The sequence below is a fragment of the Ictalurus furcatus genome, chromosome 25 (genome assembly GCF_023375685.1).
Source record: "Ictalurus furcatus strain D&B chromosome 25, Billie_1.0, whole genome shotgun sequence".
NCBI lineage: Eukaryota > Metazoa > Chordata > Actinopteri > Siluriformes > Ictaluridae > Ictalurus > Ictalurus furcatus.
Window position 1 is genome coordinate 9569692 of NC_071279.1, and position 15426 is coordinate 9585117.

The 15426-nt window shown below is 37.6% G+C and overlaps 1 protein-coding gene across 1 annotated transcript; it reads left to right on the forward strand.

Annotated features, from left to right (window-relative positions):
• Nucleotides 1-11601: 11601 nt before the first annotated feature.
• On the forward strand, nt 11602-12893 carry si:dkey-5n18.1 (uncharacterized protein LOC570444 homolog). Its single transcript, XM_053614126.1, has 2 exons — nt 11602-12184; nt 12577-12893. The coding sequence occupies exons 1-2, from the start codon at nt 11717-11719 to the stop codon at nt 12754-12756; spliced, it is 648 nt and encodes a 215-aa protein (XP_053470101.1). The 5' UTR covers nt 11602-11716; the 3' UTR covers nt 12757-12893.
• The last annotated feature ends 2533 nt before the right edge of the window (nt 12894-15426 follow it).

The window sequence follows — 15426 nt, forward strand, 5'->3', positions numbered from 1 at the left end:
ATTTATAACTATTTCTAAGTATGTATTTCTGCTCCATAAACACATTTATAACGACCCATAAAAACCTATACTTTGTTATAAGAACAGTTATAGTTACATTTATATTATTGTTATAATTACTTATAAGTGATGCACTTGCTTTTTCAGTGCCCATGCTCATAATACATTATACACCAATTTATAAGTATTAATTAGTCAGTCTTATCGTTCCATTAATGTATTCATATAAATATAGCCTGCATTTTTATAATGTTAGTATATTATAGTTATAATGACTTATTAGTAATACAGATTTATTTCTAGATCCAATAAATTAATTATTTTATATTGTTGGTGATAGTTGTGTTGCCTTATAAATACTTATTGTGAGTTATAACACAATTACTAACCTTTATAAATGCATCATTGATGATAAAGTGAAAGCATAGGCTACAGTTTCCATAATGCAAATGTTAAGAAATCATGAAGATGTGCTTATTATGCATTATAAATGCCTTTAGAATTGTTTATTTGTAAATGCAACTACTGAACAATAATGGTTTTAATAAAGTAATTAAAAAACAGAAATCATATTTATGCAAACAATTTCACTTATTTTTTTAAATGTTACATACCATCAAAACATTGTAACATTGTAATTTTTGAAGTATACTGTCAAATCGGAATATGCATTTCCATACATATGGCTGAGGAGCTATAGCTTTTAACAAGTCAATCTTTCTAGTTTTCAAGAAATGCCTGAGGTGAACAAGTTCATTAAGAACAAGTGTCTGACACACTGTGTCTCAGAAGGTGCTGCCACTGTCAGTTTTCAGTTTTCATCTGGGAGATTGTCTATTTGAAGGCACTGTTGATTCCAGCAGGACATCTCTCAGTAAATGAGGAGAGCTTAAGTATAGCTGTTATTATAACGAAGTATATGTCTTTACGTTTCGTGATAAATGTGTCTATAGAGCAGTAGTATTTGCTTAGAAATAATTATAAATGGGGCTATAATTCATTATAAGCATGGGCTTCATAGAAAGTGTTACCAAATTTTAGTCTAAAGTATGGATCATTACCAACTATTCATGATGCAGCTTTATATCCAGAAGATCCAGCAAGTATGACACTTTATAGTTTGTGAATGTTTGTAAATCGCCTTTATGAATGTGCTTGTTAGCAAATTCCACGGTTAATGTAGCTAAAGGTACCACTGTCTCTGATTGTATTCACGGAGACCAAAACTATGTCATGACCAGAAAACATTTACTGTCTGTATAATTCATAACTGCAACTTTATTATGCACAATACAGTAAGGTGCAGTGGCGCCTGCAGCCGTACAGCTGTACGCACTGTGCGTACCCTGAGAGGGCGCTAATTAATGCAGTTTTTATTTTTTACATATTTTTTTTAATTGATTAATAATCTGTCTGTGTACACTCTGTGCCATAGTGAGAAAGCAAGAGAGAATGAGTTTGTGTTGTAAAGTGTGTATGTGCTTGCATCATGCATGGTGGGGGATGGGTGAAAAGAAATCTATTGGCTACTTTAGTTTTGTTTAATTGGTGCTTTTTCCACAAGCATAAAATGACATTTCAGAAAGTTAATGTTTAAAACAAGGTTCAAAATGAATAAACGCTCTCTAAAATAGCTAAACTTGATTGAGACATTTGCAAAAAGGCTTAAAACTAATGAGGCAAAAATTGCTCCTCTGCCCATGGTGGAGACCGCAGTCTCGTTGGCACGGTTCGGGAACCCCAGGCCCAGTCTCTTTCATTGGATGGTTTGGATCCAGCTGCTAGCTGCCAGCTGCTCAACCTCCTCACATGGAACCGCTACCCTCCAACACCAACCTTCTGTTAGTCCTTGCAGCCCACAGGTACCTGTTAGCTGTTACCCGGTTACAATAACTGACGTATCACATATCAGCCACTGATTCTGTTAATCCCTGATGAGTTTTTCAACGAGACTTTATATCCAAGGTTGAGATACAGCTATTAATGACAGTGCGTTAATGATGCAGCTTCAAAATAAAAGGGAAGATGCAACGTTCGGAAAGATGTGGGATCAAAAGTTGTGAGTTGGCTGCCAAACTTCATTTCAATCCCCCAGTCCCTCACATAGTAACAATGCAGACAAAGCTGTCAAACACACCAACAACAACCACAGAGGAATACTGGTGACAGAATCTGTTTCTTCCCTTCATAGATTACCTCTCATCTGAAGTGAAAGACCGAGATTGCCTGGCACTCCCACGACTGAAAGGCCTGTATTTGTTGCCGGACAAACTGTCAGAATTGTCGGACACAGTGTGGCAGGAGATTAAAAAATGAGTACAGGGTATTAATGCCCAATCTAGATGGTGCTGATGTTGAACTGGAGGTGTGGAGGCAATTTAATGGTACAGCACGCAGCAGCAGTGGCATTTGTGAGGTTTTAAAGAACACGACGGAATTTTTCCCAAATTTACAGCGTGCACTGAAAGTGCTTCTAACTATGCCTGCATCCACAGCCTCTGCAGAGCAGTCTTTTAGTGTATTGAGGTGCCTGAAGAGATATTTACACAACACAATGACAGACTACAGGCTTACTTGACTTGCCCTTATGAACATTCATCCTGAAATTAAAATCAACAGCGAGGAAGTGCTTAAACAATTCGATGCAACCGGGAGGAGGAGAGTAAACTTCAAATAGGTAAGCAAGGTTTCAGAAGTACAGGTTTCAGTACCTCTTCTGGAAAGAAGGCAGGGAGCAGCAGTTTATTTGCATTTAAAGAGACGCACATGAAAACAGCGTTTTTTGCTTTCACCCAAAAAGGGGCATTTACAGCAGGGATGCACCGAAATGAAAATTCTTGGGTGAAGCCAAATATAATGAAAAACTTGGCCGAATACCGAACACGTTTTTCCGCGTTTTTTCCATTTATTTTGCCATCTTTTTTTTACTGTTTTGTCTAGCTTTTCAAAGAAAAAATCAATTACAAAAACTACAATATCAAAATATTTATTTAACACTGAACATTTTTTTTTTCATTCCAGCAGGCATAGGCTACCAACAAGGCACAATATAACTTTAAATAAATAAATTAGTAAAATAAAAATATTTTTATTTGGTCATCTTTGAGCCCCCCTTGAACAGCCTATGTTAGGCCTATAACTGACTGCTGAAAGAATGTAACACTCTGTAGCCTACAACAAAAAAGTGCATTGACAAGAGTGCAAAAAAGTGGATGGACCCACAACAAATGAATAATTGTCCTAGACATATGCCTACTTCTTTAACGGCCATTCTTACATCTTTCTCTGACACTTAAAATGCTTCCACACTGCCGACATGTTTGCTGCAATTAAAGCTTCGCACGTCTCACTCTGGTTGCTAGGCTATTTGGTCGCGTCATCAAACACGTCATTGTTCGGTCAAATTTATTCGGCCTTTTCACTTATGTGGCCGAACACCGAAAGTGCTTTTTTTGCTATTTTCGGCCGAATATTTTCGGTTGCCGAACATTCGGTGCATCCCTAATTTACAGCATGGTATAATAAATGATCTGTGGGGTATTTTGAGCTGAAACTTCACAGATACATTCTGGGGACACCTGAGACTTTTTACATCTTCTTAAAAGAGCCACAATAGGTTTCCTTTAAAGAAATGAGACAAAATATTATACTTTGTCATTGATTTATTGAGGAAAATGATCCAATATTACATATCTGTAAGTGGCAAACATATGTGAACCTTTGCTTTCAGCATCTGGTGTGACCCCCATGTGCAACACTAACTGCAACTAAACATTTCGGGTAACCATTGATCAGTTCTGCACATTGGCTTGAAGGAATTTCAACTTCAACTCTGGGATTTTGGTGGGTTTCCTTATATGAGTTGCTAGCTTCAGGTACTTCCACAACATTTCTATTGAATTAACATCAGGACATTGACTTGGCCATTCCAAAACCAAAACCATTAACCATTCTTTGGTAGAATGATTTGTGTGCTGGTATAATTCAGAATTCATTCTTCCATCAATGATGGCAAGTCGTCCTGACCCAGATGCAGCAAAACAGGCCCAAACCATGATACTACCACCACCATGTTTCATAGATGGGATATGATTCTCATAATGGAATGCAGTATTTTCCTTTCCCCAAATAGAACGCTTCTAATTTAAACCAATAAGTTATATTTTGGCCTCATCTATCCACAAAACATTTATTCAATAGCTTTCTGGCTTGTCCATGTGGTCTTTGAACTGCAGAGGGGCAGCAATGTTCATTTACAGAGCCAGTTTTCTCCTTGCAACCAAGCCATGTACAGCATTGTTGTTCAGCCTTCTCCCGATGGTCGAATCATGAACATTAGCCAACGTGAGAGAGGCCTTTAGTTGCTTAGGAGTTACCCTGGTTTCCTTTGTGACCTGGCAGACTATTGCAAGTCTTGCTCTTGTAGTGATTTCTGTTGGTCGACCACTCCTGCGGAGGGTAACAATGGTCTTGAATTTCCATATTTATGCGGAAATATAGAAAATTCTAAAGGGTTCACAAACTTTCAAGCACCACTAGGTCATGAGCTTTAGTTAATGTTCACATCAAACATCAGAATAGGAAAAACATGATCTCAGTGACTTTGACCGTGATATGGTTGGTGGTTCCAGGTAGGCTGGTTGGAGTATTTCAGAAACTTCTGATCTCATGGGTTCAAAATCATGCAAAAAACAAAAATCATCCAGTGAGTGACAGTTCTGCAGGAAAAAAAAATGCCTTGTTGATGAGAAAGGTCAGAGGAGAATGACGAGGCTGGTTTAAGTAAGATGAGGAGGATACAGTAACTCAAACCACTACTCTTCACAACCGTGGTTAGCAGAAAAGCATCTCAGAATGCAAAACATGTCAAACCTTGAGGATAGTGGACTACAAAAATTGGTCCACACTAGGTTCCACCCCAGTCCACCAAGAACAGGAATCTGAGGCTCAGGTGAATTCATTGGGGACAAACCTTGTAGGTATAAATTTAAGGCCTTTGGATAACACCGATCGCTCTGTGGAAGTCATTTAGAAATCACTATGGAAAACCATAAGGAAATGTTTGGTAGTTAAGGAAGCCAAAAAAAAAAAAAAAAAAAAAGACAAAGGCAATACTGCCATCCAGTGGACAATTATATGCTTGCTATGCTCATATTTATGGTGATCCTTTCAGTCTAAGGGATTTGATATCAAACAGGAGCCTTTCAATTAGTAACCCTGCAAAAAAAAGTATCCCACTTTAACACTGAATGAACATTTGATAAAGTCAGAGACTGAGGCTTAATCTTAAACGTCTTCTTATGGGGTATGTAGTGAACTACATGCTGCTGTCCTGGCTTTAGTCCTGTGGATCTACTGCTCTAAACACAGATCCCTGCGTTCAAAACGTCTCATGAAGAGCTGGATCATGTATTCTGGGAATTTGAAACCTTGAAAGGGGGTTGACAAAATAATGAAAACCTCTACCAATATTAAAGTATCTAATAAGGAGTAAGATAAGCCTTTGTCTACAGAATGCCATGAATCATGTTTCAGTGAAACACTGAATGGACTATTCATCAAGAAGAAAATCTTTGAGTTCTCTGACTGATGAAGGACTTGGATATTTACTTTGAAATCTGCGTTCAAAAACTTTCCATAAATGTTCAATGACATTAAATATGGTGAAAGGAGAAGACGTTGAAAGCAATTGTCATCATTCTGGTCATCATATTCTGGGCCGATTCTAGACATTAGGAGGCCCTAGGCAAAACTTGATTTTTTTTAAGTCAGTTTATTAAATTTAATTAGAAATTACTCATAAAGCCACAATGACTGGAAATTTTAAGGCAGCCAGGATTTATTTTTACAGTAATTTGTTCAGTAATTTATTTACTGTAACACCCCTACCCACTATTTGGGATAACGAACAGTTTTTCCTACTCTGTACAGTAAAAGGGGGGGGTACAAGACAACACTACATTGCTAACAAATCATTACAGATGAACACTTCCTGCACACCACTTCAGTAAATGAACACCAGTGCTTTTATCATTTTTTCCTAGCTGGGTATGGACAGGATTTCCCCCTCCTATTGAACCAATATATACTATAGATATAGTCATATGTATTGCAGTGCAATACCTTAAATATGCACTATATACACAAATCAACTGCTAGAGAAGTGAAAGAGACAAAATACAAAGCAGAAAGAATAGTTAATTTCTTCATAAAAAATTATATGCTTGTTTTTCAATAAATATAACAACAGTATTTATGAGTTGAAAACTAAAATGAAGTATTATGTTAAAGCAGTAATGTAAACATCAGCAGAATTTAGAAGATATACAGACAGTTGAGGTACCTTTTTAATGCTCTAGTGTGTTTGCTCTTTGACTTTGAATACAAACTTCTTTACTTTTACTTTAGTAGTTTGCTAGTCAGTTCCCGACGTAATGTCATTCCATCAATCCATCCATTTTCAATACTGCTTATCCTTCAGGGTCACGAGGAACCTGGAGCCTATCCCAAGGAGAATTGGGCACAAGGCGGGGTACACCTTGGACAGGGTGCCAATCCATCGCAGGGCACAATCACATACGCACTCACACACCCATTCATACACTACAGACACTTTGGACATGCCAATCAGCCTACCATGCATGTCTTTGGACTTGGGGAGGAAACCGGGGTACCCGGAGGAAACCCCCACAGGACAGGGAGAACATGTAAATTCTGCACACACAGGGCCACGGCGGGACTCGAACCCCTAACCCTGGAGGTGTGAGGTGAATGAGCACCATGTGCCACTGCAATGTCCTTGTACGTGCAAATTCAAAGTGTCGGACAGTCTCGACGCATTGACAGTGCTCGTGCTTTTTGGAATAAACCCGCAAATGGTCTGTCCTGAAATGACGCTGATCAACAGAACAAGGCCCAATTTATTTTTAGAATATATTACAATCACTCCAAAATAGATGATGACAACTCACATACCTGCATCACGAGGTACCCTTTCTTTGCGTGCCTGTTTAACCTTTCGCTCAGCAGCCCCTGAAGGATGTGTTTGTTTCTGTAGTCACTGACTTAAAGTCAGTTAGCTGCAGAAAATTTGAATTTTTGTATTTTGTTCATCGTACTCTATCTCTTCATAGATTCAGAGGGTGAGACCCACTTTGAAATGGTGACATTAATTGGTGTCACTACAGGTGAGTGACAATTCATCTATATCCAATGGACAAAGAGCCTAGTCTTCTGCTGCCGTCTTGATTGGTGGACTAGTATATGGTGATGTGAGGGTCTAGGCAATTGCTGAAGGTGTGAGGCGAACATTCTAACCACTAAGCCACCGTGTGCCCTGGACGGACACACACACACACACACACACTTTTTAATTAATGGCATTGATATGAAACAACAGGTTTAAAAATATATATATATACTTTTTTTGTAAGTGAAATAAATTAGTGTTTTAATCCTGACAGCATTAAAACATTAAAATTATATACACATTATAAATATTATTTGAAGCCGATCAGTTAAGGGTTTCATTAGTTATTTTTCTTATACATAAATTTATGCATACTCAGAAACATACGTATGATACAAACTTTTTTCTAAATTTACAAGCTTTTCATGAATACCAAAGTTCTTGTCCTTGTTCATGCTCCTATGACTGATTCACAAATAAATTCATTAGTATTCAGCTTCATAAATGAGGCCCACTGTTGGCAAAGACTGCATTTAACTAGGTGGAATTATAACATGAAAATGCAGTGTAAATGCGTCCTTGATGTCCAATTGGATTATTTAATGTATTCTGAATTGAAACAAAAGCCTTCAGTTCTACTCCAACACTCCATTCTATCTTCACAAAACTTGACTTAGGTGATAATTGGACATTACCTGACAAGAGCTATCAAAGAGTTTTTAAATGTTATTTTTAAAGTGTGCCTGTAACATAAATCAATGATTAAGATAGCATACAAGACATCACAGCTTTTAACATCATGTGACCTCTAGATGTCATTATAGTCAAACAGGAAGTGAAGTCTTCCGGCATGTATGAAATATATTTTGAAATACTTTACATGCACTTCTTTGAAAACCCCTAATGAGTAATAAATGAAAAGAAAATCCTTTTTTAAAAAATAAAATAAAATTATTCCTTCATGAGTAATTAGATACACATAGGAAGTCACAGGAAATGTTCATGAGGCCCAAATTGTTCTAGTGAGAAGAGCATTTCAATTGAACCCGGACATTAAACCAAGTTCTTCAGAACTGGCTACAATCCTGGCAAAGATTTGCTCACAAGATATTTGCAAGTTAGATTCTGTTGCATTCACACATGTAATGAGGGAACTTGCTATGGGTAAAGCATGAAGGGCTTCCACAAAACTGCACACTGCTTGAAGTGTGGGAATAATATCAGTTGTCCTTTCTTTCCTCTCCACTTCTATTCTTTTTACCTTTCCTCTCCACTCATTTCTCCTCTCCCTTTATCGACTACACTACTCTTCTCTCTCTCTTGTACTCTTGCTTATTACATTATCCTTACATTCAGCCTGCATCTCTCTATTGCATGGTGTTAGAGAGATTTATGAAATAATCTCCCTCTCCTCACATGCACAAACATGAGCAAACATTTCTCTCATAGTCTCAAAGCAATAAAAATGGCTGGTGGTATTTCTGTTTTAATAAATCCCCTGGCGACTGTGAAACTGCTTATAAGAAGCAAAAATTACATGCAATCTGTTTGATTTTTTCTCTACCACTTTCTCAGGAAACAACAAAAATTGGTTCACTGAGTAGATTTCTCCCTTCGGATGGCTGTACTTTAAAAAAAAAAAATAATAATAATAAAAATAAATAAATAAAATAAAAACCCTATTTAAAAGATACAGTGTGTAGACACTGGGAAACAGGGCACATAATTGTTTTTTGTCAGACAATCTGTAAGTGTAATTCATAGTAATTCACATTTAGAGCTGTCAGAGTTGTGAAATTTAGAAAACACGTCACAGTCCAGCTCAGATCTGTCCTACAGCATTGTGCCTGAAAGTAGTATGGCCAAAGACCCGTACCAAATTTCCAATACAACTTAAAACAAAGACACAAGCACCATAACAGTGCAAAAAATGTCTTTGAACCGGATGGCTTGTGATAAATCAGTCTCAAAGACACACTGAGTCCCATGAACATCTCAAAGTACAGAGGAGACTTTGTTGTTGTGTGTAGGGCTTGGGAATCAACGTCATGTCCTTCCGGTATTTTGATAGTTAGTTCTTTGCTCACACGCTACAAACACACAGACAGACAGACAGACAGACAGAGAGACAGACAGAGAGAGAGAGAGAGAGAGAGAGAGAGAGAGAGAGAGATATTGCTGTTTATTTATTTTATTTGGTTACTTGTGTGGGCAAGTATCTGTTCTTTTGAGGAATTAAACAATCTGTACAGGATTTCACAAAGGATTTTTTTTGGTGATTGTTGCAGCCAAAAATGATTTTGCTGTGTTTTTTTTTTTTTTTTGTGCTTTTTTTTTTTTTTCCGAAAACTACTTGACTTGCCAAAATTGCAATTGCACAAAGTTGTTTTGCACAGTCTTTCGCACGGATGTTTGTTGGTAAATGAGGCATTTTAGCTGTACTCATGAATCAAAGAGGGCACGTTGTGATGACTTCACATGACGCATCTTGGCCAAAATCTTCGGAAAATTTCAGAATATTGTGGGGTTTGCTTGATTTTGTACTAATTTCTGCGATTGCAAAATCACAAAATCCTGGAGGGACTGATTTTAAAAAATTCCAAGTCACATAAAACCTATATACTGTAGAGTTAACTAATGAATGGGTACAAGAAGCCAAAATGTGATAACACATTTGTTCAAACCAATGTATGTAGCTAAGGTTAGAATTCTCCAAATCAATTTATTTAATGTTTGCACTGAATATTATATATCTGGCACTTCACCTCCCTAGTGTTGACTCCACACAGGAAATCATTCAAATTACAGTAGATTTTTATTTATTTGTTTGTTTTTACCACAGCTGTCATTGTTGCAGCTGTAACAGTTACTCTAATTGAGTAAAAGCTTCCCACCATAATGACTTGAACAATCAGAACACTCAGTTTGTATGAAAACTCATCAGCTAGCTAGGCTGGCTATTTGCTTTGACTGACTAACCCTGACAAAATGGTGGATCACACATAAGACACTGTGTCATGATATTACATTCCTAAACCTAATTACTTGCCTCTCACAGCCTTCAGATTAATCCCTGTGGTGGAGAATGTAGCACAACCCATGTTATAAAATGTTCTTCCACATGTAGCTCACAGTAATATTTAAGAAATTAAAAAATTTTGCTTCGTCAAAATAGAAACAATACAAAAGTTCAAAGTAAAACATGGGGTAGTAGAGGTTGGAAAATATTCTTTTTCTTTTTTCCCTCTGTTCTTTCTAATTTTGTCTGCACATACAGTAAGCAAGCTGCATTTATTTCAGAGTGGTCATTTGATGTGTGAGTAATGTCTGACTACGATCTCATGTACAAAAACAGACAACCAGACAGTTTTCCAGTTCTCTCTCCCTCGCTCTTCTCTCTTTAATGCCATTCAATGGATTGTGTGCTTGGGTTAAAATTGTGATTTCTTTAAGTTCTTAATGAGCCCCTGTGGGAGATTTAATGCACCAAGAGCAGATTCACTTGGCCTGTAGTACTTCATTCTGGAAAAGTGCTCTTTTAAAACATGGTTTAAAAGAAGGAACCATTCATTACATTAAATTTAAATTCACTTAATTAGTAGCTAACCTAGTATCCATTTGTTACAGAGGCAAAACTGAGACCAATATTTTGTGTATTTGGCAATTTTCTTTCACATATTTAATTGAAACATCTGTTCTACTATCCATACAGCACTAAAACATTATGCACTGTTATGTTTAATTTTTCATACAGGTTGAAAAACAGAAAGTGTGATCTTTAAACAATTAGTATAGTCTGACATATGCGGAATACAATGTCAGTTTTGACATAAAACCCTGGAGAAAGATAAGATTTATTATTAAGTTGGACTTATTGTTCCTACACCATAAACCAATCTAGTAGAGGAAAGAGAGGAGGAGGAGGGAAAAAAATAGTATTATTAAACCAAGCCTTCTGAATTCATGCCAAAGGTTTGATACTGCCTTTTAAATATTTGTCAAGAACACCTAGAAAAAAACAATTCTGTGATGACACCGTGTTGGCTATTTGCAAGTATTTTCCTGCGCTTCAGCGTGTATGTATGTGCATACATGTATGGGGTATTGTATGTCACTAGCATTTTTTCTGACATTTCTGGAGCAGCTTGGTACCTATGGTGCCTTGGTGTCATGCATTCATACCAAAACCACAGCCTAACGTTCTGTACCCGAGTCAACACAGCATGTGCACCTGACCCTATGTTACCCACATTTTAAGATTGGAAATGCAGTAGAGATAAAAGCTTCACATTTTACTCAGGACACGGAGTAAACTTTGATAGGAAATATTGCTATTTGGAAAGTCTAGTATTGCGAAATAAATCAGCATGTGATTTATGGGGAAGTTTCTCAATGCCACTTTTGTTAACGCTGAACAATCCAGAAAGGTCTTAGATCATTAGTTAGCTTAGTCCAAGCTGCAACTGTATCCAAGGATTCATAGTTGAACTATTTTTCATTTTGCTGATTGAGTAGGACCGGACCAACATGGCTGAGCTCAGGTCATCACTGATAACAGTATTCATACTCACTTTTAGGAGCTTTGAAGGGGCGACCCAGCCTGGATCCTGCAGGATTGTGTGTGACCCTTTCCAAGGCCAGAGCAGCACACATGAGGTGGGTGCTAATGGCCTGGTCATACCCCTCTCTTCTTCTGGACAGGGTCCTATGGGTCCTGCAGGGCCACCAGGAAAAGCAGGACCTCCTGGACTGCCTGGACCTAAAGGACAGGGATCTCTTGCAAAGGGACCACTGGCCTTTTACGTAGCACTGAAGGAAGACTTCGGGAAAGACGACATTCTGAAGTTTAGTACGGTGATGACAAATCTGGGTGGACGCTATGATTCCTTGACTGGAACTTTCACATGCAATTTAGCTGGCGTGTACCACTTCAGTTACCACATAGTGAAGAATGGACTCAGCCTCAGAGCCGACCTGGTGCTTAATGACCACAAGGTAACTAACACTCCTGTTCTGTTCCCTACTTAGCAATGGGTGTCATGCTTTGATTATATTTTATTTTTTAATCCCAGCTTCTCCCCACTGAGTTACTAGAATGATAATTAATATCACTAAACATACACACTAACCCATTCAAGTGTGAGTGAGAAAAAAAAATCCAACATGACATGGACTAAAACTGTATCTTCATTTATTGTATATAAAAGAATGTAAAAAAAAATTTACATTAAAAATGCAAATTTCTTGTGAATATGAGACATGTCTCTTAATCGAAAACCACTAAACAACACATGAACAAAACTTCACAATGAAAACTAAGAGAAATGCCAATTAAAGTGAATGAGTACTCATTGAATAACTGTGTGTGTGTGTGTGTGTTTGTGTAGATTGTGGCGAGTGCAGTGGCAGTAGACGCTCTCCACACTGACACGGCCAGTAACAGTGCAGTGTTGCAATTGAGAGATGGCGATCGGGTGTATGTCCGCCTGAACAAGAGCGACAGCACACTTAAGGACACGCAGAACCTATTCAGCACCTTTTCTGGCCATTTGCTGTACGAGATCTGAGACCCATGCTGTCTTTATCACTGAATCTGAAGCACATGCTATGCCTCTACCCAATTATCTCTGCTAGAAAATATCAGTGTCACTTTGTATGCGTAACAATTTTTTTCACTGAATAAAAGGAAAGCTCTGTTACCATGTTCAAAGACTTTTTTGTTGCCATGGTAGAATCAATTCTGCAATTAAGCTACAAGGCTGAGACCTTGGCAACACATTTCACAGGACGAGAATAGGAATCACACAGAGACAACTGGAACAGAAAATACACATACCTTCACATACACAATTGCTTTAAAAAAAAAAAAGTTTCAAGGTTAAGTCATTGATCACTGGCCTCTTACATTATAGATGAAAATATAAAAGCACATAAATCTTGGGTAAACACATTAAGCACAGACACTGAAAAATTCACTTACACAACGATAGTCAATAGATGACTTCCTCAAGACAAACCACCACAGCTACTGTTGCATTTTGCTCCAAACTACTCTACATATAGATTGCCTCTTAAGTGTCATCACTCTATGTAGATAACAGCGGTTAAGTATGTGTGTACTCTTCTCTGAATTAATGAGCTCCTCTGAGATTCATGGCTTCACACTGAAATAGGGCTTGAACTTGTGTTAATGGAAAAAAGCTTATTCCTGATAGCCACCCACCTCTTGACACATGGCTGTTATCTTGCATTCCATGCTCAGCCATTTCACTTTGCTAATATTGATCATAATGAAAATCACTCTCGGAGCATGAACTAGCCAACAGTGCCCAGGATTTTGTTTACTGAAAGGGAGTTTTTCATCAGAATACTTTCTTCAATTACAAACAGAATAAAATTGTCATCATTATTTGTCATTTTTACTGCAAAACAGGCTCGGGTAAACTGCTGAAGAATGCTATCCATGGCTCTTCCTGTGTACACTTCACTTTCATATTAGAACCTCACAAGTGGTCTTAATTTACTATCTATATGCACTGCCATTTCTTTTACTGTTTGTTGCCATATTATAATGTCAGGAATTGAGGCGGGAGGTGAATGCAAGTGCAGGCTTTTATTTAAACTAAGGGAAACAAAGAAATAACGAAAAACAATCTATAAGCATGAACCTGGACTCTAGACGAATAACAAATCACAACATGGGTGATGCATGACAAAAGCTAGACAAAGGGTATGTCTCAACCAGCTCCCTAGTTCAGTAGATATGAATCAGTATATCGTGTACACAAGTTGAGGCACTGGTAAGGACCCTGGCTACACATTGAGAACTGAATTTCCAGCACCATGACTACATACTCGTGTTATACAAAATTTAAAACACAAAAATATTTAAGTTTTATATGTCATATAAATTTGTTAGCTTAAATCACTTGTATTTCTGTCATAATATGTCAAGCAGGATCATAGGCAAGCTAGTGGATTTAAAAAATAAAAATAAAAAAAGTAATCATTAAAGACTTAAAAGTTGTTAGACTCAAACAAACCGTGTATAGAACATCAAATAAATATGCACAATGAAGTTCCTCACAACTATATTGGATGCATTTCTTTGTAAATTGGCAGACAAAATGTTCATATAAACTTTTGAATTGATTCTGCTGCTACCATCATGAGTTACATCAATAAAGATTTGTGAGCCTGTTCTACAAGCTCAAGCAAGAACACTCCCTCCACCATGTTTCACAGATGAGCTATGTTTTTGATCATGAGTAGATCATTTCTTTCTCTACGCTTTGGCCTTTAAGTTTTTATTTGGTTCATATTAATTATTAGGTATTGTTCTTATGTATGTGGAATAGATGTCAATATATTTCATGTGAAATAGCTTTATCAGGGCCCCTAGGGGGACAATTTTTCAAAGCTTTTGCATTCTCTCACAAAGATACCTATGTAACGCATGGTGTGAATTTGGGGAAAATCTGAGAACATCAAAAATTTCACCCAAAAAATAAAAACAGTAAGGCAGGTGCCTTACTGTTTTGTTTTTTTTTGCGGGGGGGGGGGGGGGGTAATTTTTACTTTCTCCAACTTTCCCCATATTTGGATAGTGCATTAGGGAGGTCAAGACTAAGAGAAGAGTGCAGGTTTGGTCTTCCTATCAGACTTAGTTTTGCAGTATACTTGAACTGGAAGAGGGTCATGACATGTCGCTGTCCCAGGTTAAAACGGAGGATGGTGTAAACGCATGGTGTGGATTTGGGGAAACTCTGAGAACATCAAAAGTTCCCCCAAAAAATAAGAACGTAAGGGGTTTTTTTTTGTGGGGTGTTTTTGCAGGGGGGGTGAAAATTTTGACTTTCCCCAAATTAGGATAGGGCATTAGGGAGGTCAAGACTGAGACAAGAGTGCAAGTTTGGAATTCCTATCACACTCCAAAGCTGGGATCCTCCGTTTTCACAGGACGTTGGTCCTCACAATGTTTCCATCATCAACTACGTTTATTTTCCTTGGCTGATCTGTTCCATGTTTGGTTGCAAGTACACCAATGGTTTCTATCTTTTTTACAGGACATTCCAAATTGTTGCATTGGCTATGCCCAATAATTGTGCAATTAATCCTTCAATTCATATTCGAGCTAAATGTCGCTAGATGACGTAATACGCTAATTAGCATATTCATTACATCATCACGTCCTATTTGCATACTGCCTAGTGTGAGCTGTTTACATTTGCTTCTCT

Excerpts from the sequence above, each read along its gene's own strand:
- si:dkey-5n18.1 (XM_053614126.1), top strand. The coding sequence starts at position 11,717 with ATGGCTGAGCTCAGGTCATCACTGATAACAGTATTCATACTCACTTTT. Across the intron at positions 12,185-12,576 it reads TGGTGCTTAATGACCACAAG|ATTGTGGCGAGTGCAGTGGC; the intron begins GTAACTAACACT and ends GTGTTTGTGTAG.